The sequence below is a fragment of the Mycteria americana genome, chromosome 23 (genome assembly GCF_035582795.1).
Source record: "Mycteria americana isolate JAX WOST 10 ecotype Jacksonville Zoo and Gardens chromosome 23, USCA_MyAme_1.0, whole genome shotgun sequence".
NCBI classification, from domain to species: domain Eukaryota; kingdom Metazoa; phylum Chordata; class Aves; order Ciconiiformes; family Ciconiidae; genus Mycteria; species Mycteria americana.
In genome coordinates, this window is record NC_134387.1 from 1603021 (window position 1) to 1615742 (window position 12722).

General features: G+C 58.3%; 2 protein-coding genes across 5 annotated transcripts in view; one reads left to right on the plus strand and one right to left on the minus strand.

The window, feature by feature from the left end:
• The window catches only part of OGDH (oxoglutarate dehydrogenase), a 35818-nt gene extending 26867 nt beyond the window's left edge, over positions 1-8951 (minus strand). For all 4 annotated transcript variants that reach the window (XM_075523804.1, XM_075523802.1, XM_075523805.1 and 1 more), the window contains exons 1-2: positions 8882-8951; positions 5421-5669 (exon numbers count right to left, since the gene is read on the minus strand). In XM_075523804.1, coding sequence (XP_075379919.1) covers positions 5421-5642 — 222 coding nt within the window. In that variant the 5' untranslated portion in view covers positions 5643-5669; positions 8882-8951. The remainder of the gene's footprint in view (positions 1-5420; positions 5670-8881) is intronic.
• A 2331-nt stretch (positions 8952-11282) lies between these two features.
• LOC142420043 (interleukin-1 beta-like) lies at positions 11283-12707 on the plus strand. Its single transcript, XM_075523526.1, is given in 6 exon segments — positions 11283-11323; positions 11417-11474; positions 11476-11737; positions 11846-12016; positions 12126-12271; positions 12359-12707. Coding segments are annotated over 6 exon segments (891 nt in total). The 3' UTR covers positions 12572-12707.
• Positions 12708-12722: the final 15 nt, after the last annotated feature.

A 12722-nucleotide genomic window follows, 5' to 3' on the forward strand; every position in this document is an offset into this window, starting at 1 on the left:
GGCACCGTAACTGATAAACAATAGCTCCCCCAAAGGAGAAGAAAAAAAAAAAAAAACACCAAACCCCCAAAAAGCAAAGACAGAAAACACCCAACCCCATTCTGATTGCTGTCTGTCTGCTAAAGGAAATTTCAGTAGGAAGAGAGGGAGAGCTGCTTTTTGTACGATCCTTACTGCTGGCCACTGGCGAGAGCAGCCCAAGCCCCTTCCCTTCCCCCGGCTCACAGAGCTCAGGGGTGCCCCAAAAGCCATCGGCTCCTGCGAGCGGGAGGGACAAGCACCCTGGGATGAGCTCCATGCCCTCGGGATGGGGAGGAATCTGGCTGGCTGCCTTGCTCAGTGGTTTAAGGTTGTTTAATGTACTGGAAAATAAAGACAGACAAGAGAAAGGGAGCATCTGCTAGCCCAGGGAGGGGGCTGGCAGTGGTGCCGAGGAGACAGGCACAGAGCCAGGAGGCAGAGGTGTTGCCTTTATGACCTCCTCCCTTCTGACATTCAACAATATTAACCTCTTGGAGATGCAACTTGCTTCTGTTTTGAAAGAAAAAGTTAATTTTAAGCTCTCCAAACAAGGTGCGGCACCGGCTCGGTCAGCTCAGGCACTTTCGCTAAATACTTTATTGCCCCACATAATTACAGAGTATTTCAGGCTACCGGACTGCAGGCTTTGCCTCAGCCCACTGAAGGCTGTGGCGCCGATAAGCGCTATAAAAACATCAGCTTTCAAGTTGCTGATGTGGTTTTGAATTCACAGGTATTCGAGGGCCACCCCGAGGGTTTCTGGTGACCCGCGGAGGTGCCTCTGGAGCTCACGCATCCCCAGGGAGAGGCTGAACAGCCCCATCAGTGTTATCCTGCTTTATCGCAGGAAGGAGGACTTTGCCTTAATCCAGCACTTGCTGAAGGTAACAGCAGTAATAAAGCTCATCAGGTTATTCCCCTTCGACCCTCTCCGTGCCCACAGCAGCCCTGCAAGCACTCCTCCAGCTCTTACACCCTACATATATAGGGTATAATATATATATTGGGTATAAGAGAGCTCAGATTCACCTAATTTTTACCAAGAGGGCTCAAAGTCAGTATCTCCCCACTCCTAAGTGCGCAGACAGCTCCCAGGTCTCGGCATGCTAAATGGTCTCAACCCCAGGTCCCTGCTGTGACCACCCCACAGCCGCGTGTCCCACCATGGCCACAGCGCAAGGCGTTAGCCCAGACCGGCTTTCCCGGTGCTCCTCCAGCAAAGCAGGATGGGAGAGCCAGCTGGCTGCAGCAAGCCCGGATAGTTCAGGCTTTATAGAGGGATTTTGAGCTCAGCTCTGAGAGCAGAGCTCACTGCAGGCTTCTCTGTTGAGAACAGCCCCAAAACCAGCTCACCAAGCATCTTTCACTTCATTTATCAGACTCGGTTTCTGGAGAAGGCTGTGGGTCCCAGCCTCTGCCACAAAGCCAGCTCGGAGGTCAGGCACACACGGCAAGGGGAGAGGGGTGGCATCTCCCACCCACCGCAAGGCACCTCAAATTGGGCTGGGGCTGCTCCAGGCTGGGAGGTGCACAAGGGAGACATGGCATCTACCTCCAGCTCAGGCTGTGTCCCTGCTCCTTCTCCTGCCACGGGCTCCAGGGGACAGAAAGCACGAACCAGACCTGCTCCGCATGGTTGGCAACCCAGGCAGCACCTCCTGCTTTAGCAAGGAGGAGGTACATTCAGAGCTTGGGGCTGGAAGAGGAGGAGCCCAAACCAAATTTACAGCAGGTAACCTTTGCTGAGAGTAGGGGGTGAAGCAGCAATCGATCGGTTCGTGCTCTGCGTATCACCTTGTCCCTTATCAACATAAAGAAGGACCTTCAATTCTCTGGGGTGGTCACTTTTGAAGATGGGGGATGAAACCCAAGTGTTTCAAACTCTCAAGCGAGACTCCTACCAAATTCAGGCTGGGCCCCTATTTGTGAGCACGACTGCAACGGACACAGCAAAGGCACCTCCCAGGGCCAGGCACGGGGCTCTGGCCACGCTGAAGACTGCAGGTTCCTGCCGTTGTGTCAGCAAAGCTGGGGTTACACAGCGTGGTCTACATGTGCTGTGGTCATATAACCACTTTCAATATAAAAAAAAAATCAAAACACTGCCATATTAAGAAGTCCACGTTAAAGACTGTTTGATATACATATGTACTGTGAGAGCTGTATCCCTTTACACTAGTTCAACCTGAACACAGGGGCTGCTGTTTAGGGAGGCTAAACTTGTCGCAGATATCTGGCTACAGGTATCGTCTACCTGTAGTCAAAGCTCTCTGGCCGCCTGCCGTGAAGCAAGCAAGTTGCTCAGGGTCCTGGGGAGACAGCACAGGTCGTGCCGAGCATCGCTAGCAGCCAGCACCGTACCCAAGTTGGCAAAGAGCCGCTCAGACCTGCAGGGCAGGAGGAGGACATCCCTGCTCCCTTGGGCAGTGGTCCCAGGAGCGAGCAGCACTGACCCTGCGGCAGCCCACCGGCACCGACCCCCCGCACCCTCGCCTCCTCTTTCCCCAGCTCTGCTCTTATTTGCTCATCAGACTTAGAAACTCGAGTTCAGCTGAAGGACTGCACACAGAAAAAAGCCTAAAATAGCTTTGTTTTTTTTAAAGTCTTCCCTACTCTAAACAAACACCTAAGTATTTTCTGCAGTTTAAACCACCAGTGTCCGCACAGAGGAAATGAATTCATTTTGCTCAGCCAGGATGGTCGTGCTGGCTGGAGTTCTCATAGGTTTTTGGCAACAACAGCAAAGAAACCCCAGCTCTTCCCTGGCTGAAGGTCTCACCCTCACCAGCAAAAAGCAGCACAGCGAGGCACAGCTGGTCTCTGCTCTGTGCAGGGAACAGATAAGGCACAGCCAGGTCCGTGCGACAGCCCGGCTGGTTTTGGGAACTCCACCCTCGGATCTGACCCTACGTATAATGGGACAGAGGCCAACGCTTATCAGGGACGCGGGTGACACACTCCACGGTCATGCCAGAGGGGACACGGGCTGACGGGGACTGCTTGCGAGCCAAGACCAGGGATGGCCGCAACCCCGATCCCACCGCAGGGGTTCGGTGTCCCAGCGGGGACAGGGTGAGCCATGAAAAAGTGCAGAGAGGAGAAAGAGGCAAAGCTAGGAGCTGGGAAGGGATCTCGGTAAAGTGGTCACTGGAATGAGATGGGATCCACCCAGGACAGATGAGTCAAGTACGAGGGTCAAGTGCACCAGGGAGCAACTGCAACGTTCACACCAAACCTCGGTATCAACCCCGCCAGAAGTTTTGGGACCTGGAGCTGGATTTCATAGGATCACAGAATGGTTTGGGTTGGAAGGGACCTCAAAGATCATCTAGTCCAACCCCCCTGGTCCAACCCCCTTCTTGCCAAGCCAGACGCCAGCTTGATTTTGGTTAAAAAGCAGTCCGTAAGACTTGCTTTTTACATTACTAATGTCAGGTTCGCTTCCTGGCAATGATAAGATCCCACGTCATTTCACACTGATTTTCCTACTGCCACAAACCACTCCCAGCCGCGCTGGAGGCAAAACCGTATGTCAACTCCTGAACTGCTCTCCAAGCACTTAAAAGTACTTCAAGGGACACTGATTTCCATGGGGGGACTAATACACACCTGCAATTCTTCACCATAAACATTGGACTGGAGGCCTGGAGAGGTGCTGGGAGCTCCATCCTTGTAGGTGCTCAAAACTTGACTGTACAAGGCCCCGAGTGACCTGGTCTAGCCACAAAGCTACACGTCACCTCCAAGCTGGACGCCACCTCCAAGCCAGCCATGCCAGGGCAGAGGCTCCAGAGGCTCCTTCCAACCTAAATTCTCCTCCAATTTCTTCAGCCAAGCATGCACGAGGACTCCCATACAGTACTGCATGCACTGCCTACCTATAGGCAAGCAGATGAAGCTACAGGGGCTACATTAAAGAGACAAGACCAGAAGAGATCCAGAGGTCTGGCCTCAGGACCCAAATACACTTCTCCCAGACAGCTGCCCCCGTTAGACTTGGCGTTTACTCTCATATCTGCTCAGAGCGACATTCAAGTCTGAGCAGTGTCTTTAGATCAAAGAGCCGGTATCAAACCGTGAAGACTCTTGTCAAAGACACAAGTGTGCCTCTCACTGGAACAAGCAGCATTTAACCCTCACTTGTTTTTAAATTAGACTACAGCATTTTGATTCACGGCTTTTAATTCACTGTCCCACCTCTGAAGGACTGGGCTGCACACGTGCATGTGCTTGGGTAGCTTTCAAGTCACTATTTGACAAAGGGCACAACCCAAAACAACGTACTTTGTGTTTCCCAAGTTTGTATTGCTTGGCTCAGCCACCCGTTTGCCTCAAAAGAAGCATAAAGTCAACATTGTTTGTGAAAATCCAGCTTTGATCCTATCTTAAGACCTTTACAGCACCCTACAGTGCATTTTGGATGCGTGGGATTGGTGCCATCAAAAACACACTCAATGCTGATGCAAGCGTTGGGGCATGAGATTCCTTACTCACCCTTGACTGCTCATTTAACCATCACGTCCTGATTTGCAGACTGCTCACGTGCTACTGAATAAAGAAAATCCCTGCTCTACATCAGGACATGTATGAAACTGTCTTAAAAATCCCCTGGGTAATACTGAGACATGGTCACTAGAGGAACATTTTCCTTGTGAAACACTGGGGATGGGGAAAAATGCAGTCGGGTTTCAGAAATCCTCTTCCCAGCTGAGCCCTCACCCACTGGACTCTACGTTAAAGAGCTGGCCTTCTCCTCGCTGGAGGAGCTTCAGTAATTCACATCAAGACAGACCTCTGCGCACATTGCCCATGGCTGGGTTGCTTTCCCAATTTTAAGTTTGGGAGCAGCTGGTGGGAATTCCTCTGGCCACCAGACCCAGTCCCCCTCCCCAGGCTGCAGATCAGCAGCCTGGCTTTATGCACACAAGCTCAAGGTCAAGCTTAGCTACAGCCCGTCTACCCCAACATGTAACACCACCCGTGCCTGAAGCAAAAAGGAAACCAGTCAAGATGTGGAGAATAATGCCCCCCCACCTCCTCCGCTCCAGAATAAACCCTTCTGATGAGCCATCAGAGCTGGAAAAAATAAAGCATTGGGAGCTCGTTAAAGGCGGATTCCCAGGAGAAGGTATTCCTTGTATCCACTTGTGATCCAGGATGTTGCCTGCGTCCCACAAGCCCATGGCATTCCCTCTTGAACGGAGAAACTCCTCTTGGCTCTTGCTCAAGGAATCGCTGGCGTTTCTTCTGGGCAAAGTGAGGAAGAAGGACCATCCACAACCATCCGGCCGCTCCGGCTGAATTCAATCCTCCTTGAGATGCGTGCACTTACCTGAACCCGCTGCTCAGACACACAGAGAGAGAAGCAAAGGCGATATCCTGGCGAGGTTGCTCCTTACCTTATGTACACTTTTGGGATTTTCCAGCCAAGCATAATACATTTCCTCCACGTAGTTTGAACTAGTCCCACTCAAAAAAGGCTCGGCAGCCACTGGTGCGCTGTAGCACCTGATCTGTTGAAACGTCCTGGGTGCTGCCGGCCTGTGTTGGGAAATTGTCTTTACAGTCTGCGAGGCCGTCAACGGCCTCAGCTTTGCTGCACAAGTCCTTAAGTTAAGCATGTTTGTCCTGTCGCCTCACACAAGTTCCTGTTGGGGGAGAGGAGGGAAAAGCGGGTTAGAAATTATTGCAGGAGAGCGCAGAGCAGAGACCACCCCCCTCCGCCCCCCGTCAGCCCCAAGCACGGAGAACTGAGCTTAGGATCAGTTTTTAATTTAGATTAGATCCATCCACCCTGTCGCATGGCCGAATCCCCGACGGCTGGGAAACACAGTTTCTGCTCAAGACGTTCAGCACGGCCGGGTCTGCCTCCCCCGTCCCTGCCGGCATGGCACTGTCATCTCCCCTGACACGACAGTGAAAAGCAGATTTGCTCAGTGGGGTACCCAACGCCGGCCCCAAACGAGCCGCTGCACGTCAAAGCCACCTGCACCTTTTTAGATCAGCACCTTCGTACAAAATAAGGCATGTTTGATGGCGATGCGCAGCCCAGATTAACAGTATAAGGTATCAGGTTCCCACAGTGCTTTCCTCTTTAGTTCCTAGCCAACATTTACTCCTTTTCCAATAATAAATCCATAAAGTATTCTTTGATTTCTTTTGATTTTCTGATTCTTCCTCTGAGAATCCTCTTTTTGTTTTAAACAGGAAAAGCCTCTCTATGAAACCCGGATTCCAGCAGGAGCTGGACACTTTGGCCCTTCAACCTCCCATTTGCAGCGACGCAGCCAGTCGTACGAGTCCAAAGAAAAGCGCTTTAAAGCACCATGCCCGGAAGGGTGCTGGAAAACATTTGTTGCCAGCTGGATTTTAACACTGAATGTCACGTTTTCCTTTACGTCCAGCTGATCCAGTCTAGCGGGTCACGCTCCTCCAGGTCTGCGCAAGCCGCAGGAGGACAACTCTCATCACGCCGACCCAGCGTGGAAGCTTTTTCCATCAGTCTCTCTCCCATGTAGAAGGTCTTGGCTTCGATTTTTGCTGTGTTACTCACCCCGCGACCACTCTGCTTGGCTGAGGTTTTCTTCTCACCGGTTTGTGTTACGTGCACCAGGATAAAGCTGGGAAGAAACCATCTACGGGGAAGATCCCTCGCAAAGCAGAGGTACGGTGGTGCAAAGCACTTGGGATGTGGGTTCCAGGACAGACCGCTTCATCGCTTCTCCTTAAAAGCTCAGACCCAAGAAGGCCGACACAGTTGAAAGACCCGAAGAGGGGCTTTCCCCTGCCCAGAGAACCCAGAAAAGCAACGCAGAGCTGGCGTGGGACCTCTCAAAGGTCCCCCAGCAACGTCCACCTTGGTGGAGCGCAGCCTTGCACGGACAGAGAGGCCTAGGGTTAACCACGCTCCTCGTTACACACATCCGACCAACAGCCGCAGCCCAAGGGAAAGCGCTGGAGCAAGATCATCTTGGGGGAAGCACTGGCACTTGGAGCCAGCTCTTGGAGCTGCCCTTTTCACCCAGCTCCTCCCGCAAGAGACAGGACCCAAGGCTGGAGGTGACCCAACTGGACGGTTTCCATATCCCCAACCAGTTTAACGAGCAGCAGCCCAATGTCAAAGCAGCTATCGTGCGTTCACCAGATTAAAATGAAGTTTCACAGCGGACTGGAGAAAAAAAATACACCTTCATTACTGGCGTTTCATCAGCCGGGCTTCCAGATTTGCCTTGCTGAATCTAGTTCTGGCTACTCAGCACAGCAGTGGCTACACTTCCTGCCTCAAAACACAAGATTTTGGTCCAGAGAGCCTGAGGAAGACCTGGGACCGCTCTAATTCAGCCGAAGTGTTTTACAGATGTCCCCAGGGGAAGGAGGGAAGACCACTCGTCCTTTCCACCCCGCTTACTTACTTCTGCCCACAGTCAAACCAGGACCGTCACAGGCAAGAAATGGCAGGCACTAGATGTTTTCCCAGGTTACCCTCCGCAGATTTAAGCGGCAAAACACACGCAGATATTTTAGAGAGCTGACCAAATTGGGTGTCAGCACACAAGGCACGCACATGGTGAGGAAAAAGCTTTAGGATTAAAGCGGCGGTGGCATCTCCGGCTTTGGTGTCCGGTTTCGGTGCTGCCACTCAGCAGTGTCCTGGTGACCTCTCTGGAAAAGAGGGGGGTTAATACCAGGGTTTGACCCAAAATGAGCAGAACCAGCTGGTCTTTGAGGGCCTCTCACAGAAAGGGTCGGCTTCCCAAAAGTGCCGGAGCCCGTGCCACGCTGCAGACCAGGGCGAGCTCAGAGCAGGGATGTTTCGAGGTAAATCAAAATAGCGCACGATGACCAGGAGCAAGGACACAGGAAACTGAGCCCAAGATAACCGATACGGGGGTCACACCTGAACACAAAGTTCACGCACGGAGTTACAGCTGAAGAGGCGTTCAGGAGCGGAAGTGCCAACAGGCAGATCAGGACCCAAATTTCACCAAGAGGTCAAACAACAGGAATATTCATAACAGATTAATGGCTGGGACAGGTGAGAGCGTACCGTTAAGCAGATTAAGGTACTAAATTTGACGTCTGGCAGCCAGAATCCGTGACATCTGCCCCAGGAAGCAGTTAGTTGGAAATTGCTCTTTTTTTGGGGGGGCGAGGGTTAAAATCCGAATAAATGCAGCGTTAAAGGAAGCGTTGGGGCCGGGGCCGCCCCAGGGCCGCGGGCTCCCGGCACAGCTGCTCCAGCACCAGGCGCCTCCGGGCCCGCAGCAGCCGGGGGCCCCGGGGCAGCGGGGGGTTCACCATCGACCCCCCCCGCCCGTCTGAGCCGTCCGAGGCCGCCCCGGGAGGCCCCGCCGGGTCGGAGCGGGGGATCCACCCGCCGGGCGGGGCGGACCGGGGCATCCTGGGCGCGGCCCCGCGGCGGGACGGGGCGGGGGGCCCGGGGGCCCTGGGGGGGCCCGGGGGTCCCGGGCGCGGGAAGGGGGCGCGGCACCCCCCGCCCGCCGCCCCACACACACGCGCGCGCGCGCGCCGGGCCTGCCCCCGCTCCACGCCCGCCAATCAGCGCCCGCCGCCGCCGCCCGGGCTTCGCGCCCCTCGCCGCCTATAGGAGCGGCGCGAGGCGCCAGGCCGCCTTCCCACTGGCCGCGCCGGGCTGCCTTTCTAGCAGCAGTCCCGCCCCCCCCCCGCCCCGCCCCGAGGCGCCCGGGCGGCGGCGCCAAGGACACCGGGGAGCGGCCGCGGCCCCCCCCCAGCCCAGCGCGACCCCCCTCCTCTTCCGGCCCTGGCCCTCGCCCCGGCCCGCCCCAGTGCAGCCCGGCGCTGCCCCCGCCGCCCAGCCCAGCCCCGCCGCGGCACCTACCGGCACGTCCGTCCGCCCCGCTCGTGGCCCCGGCTCTGACAGCGGCCCCCAACCGCCGGCTGCCGCCCCGCCCCGCGCCGCCCCGCCCCGAACGCTGCGTCACCGCGTCGCCACACCCTCCCCGCCTGCCGCCACGCCCCCCTCCGAGCCCGTCCCAAGGCGCCTGCGCGGCCGCCTCCGCGCGCCGGGTGGGCGGGACCCTTCAGGGGCGGGGCCAGGCGTTGGGGGCGTGGCTTGGGCGGCGGGGACACTTACCACGGCCTGGGGACACCGCCATGGCCTGGGGACGCTGCTATGGCCTGGAGACCCTCGCCACGGCCTGGGGACACCTAAATATGGCCTGGGGACCCTGCTATGGCCTGGGGACACCTAAATATGGCCTGGGGACCTCTGCTATGGCCTGGGGACATCTAGTATGGCCTGGGGACCCTGCCATGGCCTGGGGACAGCTAGTGTGGCCTGGGGACCTCTGCTATGGCCTGGGGACCTCTGCTATGGCCTGGGGACACCTAGTATGGCCTGGGGACACCTAAATATGGCCTGGGGACCTCTGCTATGGCCTGGGGACCCTGCCATGGCCTGGGGACAGCTAGTGTGGCCTGGGGATGCCTAGAATGGCCTGGGGACCTCTAGTGTGGCCTGGGGACCCTGCCATGGCCTGGGGACATCTGCCATGGCCTGGGGACACCTAGTATGGCCTGGGGACCTCTAGTATGTCCTGGGAACCCTGTCATGGCCTGGGGACCTCCACCATGGCCTGGGGACCCTCACCACGGCTGGGGGATGCCTAGTATGGCCTGGGGACCTCTGCCACAGCCTGGGGACCCCGCCATGGCCTGGGGACACCTAGTATGGCCTGGGGACCTCTAGTATGTCCTGGGAACCCTGTCATGGCCTGGGGACCTCTAGTGTGGCCTGGGGACATGCAGTATGGCCTGGGGACCTCCACCATGGCCTGGGGACCCTCACCACGGCTGGGGGATGCCTAGTATGGCCTGGGGACCTCTGCCACAGCCTGGGGACCCCATCATGGCCTGGGGACCTCGCCACGGCCTGGGGACCCTCACTACAGCCTGGGGACACCTACTATGGCCTGGGGACCCCGCCATGGCCTGGGGACCTCCACCACGGCCTGGGGGCCCCCGCCATAGTTTGGAGGACCTCCTGGGATGGGCGACCCATGGCCTGTGGGACCTCAGGCTTTCGGGGGCATTCCAGCATGGGTGACAGCCAGCGGGCCTCGCCCCTGCATGGGGGACAGGAAGAGCCGGCCGCGGGCGCAGGCAGGGCTGGGCGGGCGAGAGGTGCCCCAGGGAGTTTTGGGGTTGCTGGCAATTTCCTGCCGGGTGAGTCACGGCCACGGCAGTTCCGAGCTGAGGAGCCGCGCGGGGCTGCCCGGCGGTTTCGGGAAGTGAAACGGGCACCAGGAAAACACCCTGACAGCCCGCGGCCACGCAAGCCTGGCCGTGCACGTCCTCAGCCCGGCCGGCAGGATGGTGACGAGGAGCGTCCCCAAAGGCACAGCATCCCCAAAGGCCGTATCCCCAGGGCGGCGCAGGCGGGCACAAGGGACCAAGGGGACAGCGGGGTCCTGCGCCCTCTGATATTGGGGCGGTGGGGACAGGAGGGGTGATGGAGAGGGCTCTGCCGGCCGAGGTGCCGTAGGCCCGGGGCAGCCCAGGAGGAAGCCGTGGGGAAATGGCGGAGCGGCAGCGCTTGCGCCACCGGCCCCTTCCAGGGCAGCCGCAGTCCCCGGCCCTGACGAGGGTGGGCGTCATCGCGGCCCCGGTGGGCAGTCCCTGCTGGGTCAGCCCGGCCGCTGAGGGCCAGCACACGAGCACTGGCCCCACACGTTGACCCCAAACATCGCCCCTGCCCTCTGCCCCATGCACTGATCCCAAAGCATCGCCCCTGCTCTGCCCCACACACCTGCCCCAGAGCATCCCCCCTGCTCTGCCCCACACACCAGCCCCAGAGCATCCCCCCTGCTCTGCCCCACACACCAACCCCAGAGCATCGCCCCTGCTCTGCCCCACACACCAGCCCCAGAGCATCCCCCCTGCTCTGCCCCACACACCAGCCCCAGAGCATCCCCCCTGCTCTGCCCCACGCATGGCCCCTCGCTCAGCCCCACGGCGCTGCTCGGGGGCAGCCAGCCCCCCAGCCTCCCGGTCTCGCCAGAGGAACTGGGCAAACCCGAGCATTGCAAAACATGGAAATCCCGCTCTGACGGAGCTTCCTTCCAGCAGCTCTTGAAAACCCACTGTGCCGACAACGTCGGGCTCAGAGAGCGCCCAAGCGACGCTGCAGGCAGGACAGGCAGGAGCAGGCAGCCAAGTGCTGTAGCACTCGACAGGTACCAGCAAGTCTCTGCCCAGGTTTTTTGCAGTCAGCAGCAGAGATGGCATTCGTCCCCAATTTGGACACACTGGAGTGCAGCAGGTAAGCGTGGCTGTGCCAGAGGGGACACTGGGGACATGATGCCGCACTGGTACCATAGTGGCCCTGGCTTCACCATCTCCCTTTGCCTTTCAGCCTGAACGAGGAGACATTTTATGGCCCCGACTGCCTCTGCCCGCAGAAGGTAACACTGGAGTGGTGGGAATGGCGAGACCCCCGTGTTTTGGGAAGCTGGGTTCTCACCCCAAGTCCCCTTTCCTCCCCAGAAACCCCGCCTGGACTCGGAGGTGACGTTGCCCGGGGTGGGCATCCAGGTGACGGTGACCAAGGGACACCCTGCCAGGAACTTTCGCCGGGCCGCCATCCTCGTGGTGGCTGTGACCAAGCTCCTGAAGCGGCCGGCACACAAGGACTTTGCTGACAGTGACCTTGGGGACTTCCTGGACGATATTTTCGGTATGGAGGGGTGGTGTCGGGGGTGTCACCCCAACCGGGGGATGCTCTTGGGGGATGCTCTTGGACCCGGGAGCATCAGCATCCCCCTGACCGTCTTCCTCCCCGCAGAGCCCGTCTCCTTCCAGCGGATCGAGAGCAGTTACGCTGGGGCACCCATCTACCGCTACACCCGCTCCCAGTCCTTCGACATCCTCGACATTAACCACAAGTGCTTCGTGCTGGAGTCACCCACCCAGCTGGTGGCCCTGCACCTGCAGGGACCCTCCGCTGGGCAGAAAGGTGAGGGGACACGGTCCCGATCCAATGTCCCCATCCTCAATCCCGGGACCACCCAGGAGCCGCTCCACAGCCCCGGGACCACCCATTAACCCGTCCCTTCTCCCTGCAGTGAAGCTCAACATTGCTCTGTACCGTCCCCGGCCGTCGCAGGGCAGCCCAGGGACCGGGCGGATGCCGGTGGCATTGGGCATCAAGGGCTGCCAACTCTACATGTCGTGTGTGATGAGCGGCAACAATCCTGTGCTGCAGCTGGAGGTGAGCGGGGGGTCCCACCGGCGCTGTCCCCCGTGGGGCTGGGGGCTCCATCCCACCCTGAACCTTGTTTCCCCGCCCTGGTTGTAGGAAGCCGACATCAGGAGGGACATTGACAGCCTGGAGCTGACCCGCTTCATCTTCTACCGTCTGGACAGCCTGGCCGAGAGAACCACCCGCTTCGAGTCGGCCGCGTTCCCCGGCTGGTTCATCTGCACCTCCCTGCAGCCCCGCCAGCCCGTCGGCATCACCGACCGGCCCGACCAGGTCAACATTGCCACCTACAAGCTGAGCGGGCGCTGAGAGCCCCCGCACTCGACCCAACCCAACCGGCAGTCGCTGGTTTTCAGGCTGTATGTACCGAGTACAAACCCCCCGGCCAGGACCCCCGTCCTCCCCATCTATTTCAGGTGAAATAGCAGCTCTGGGCCCTGTGGGCCCGAGTCACCCCAAT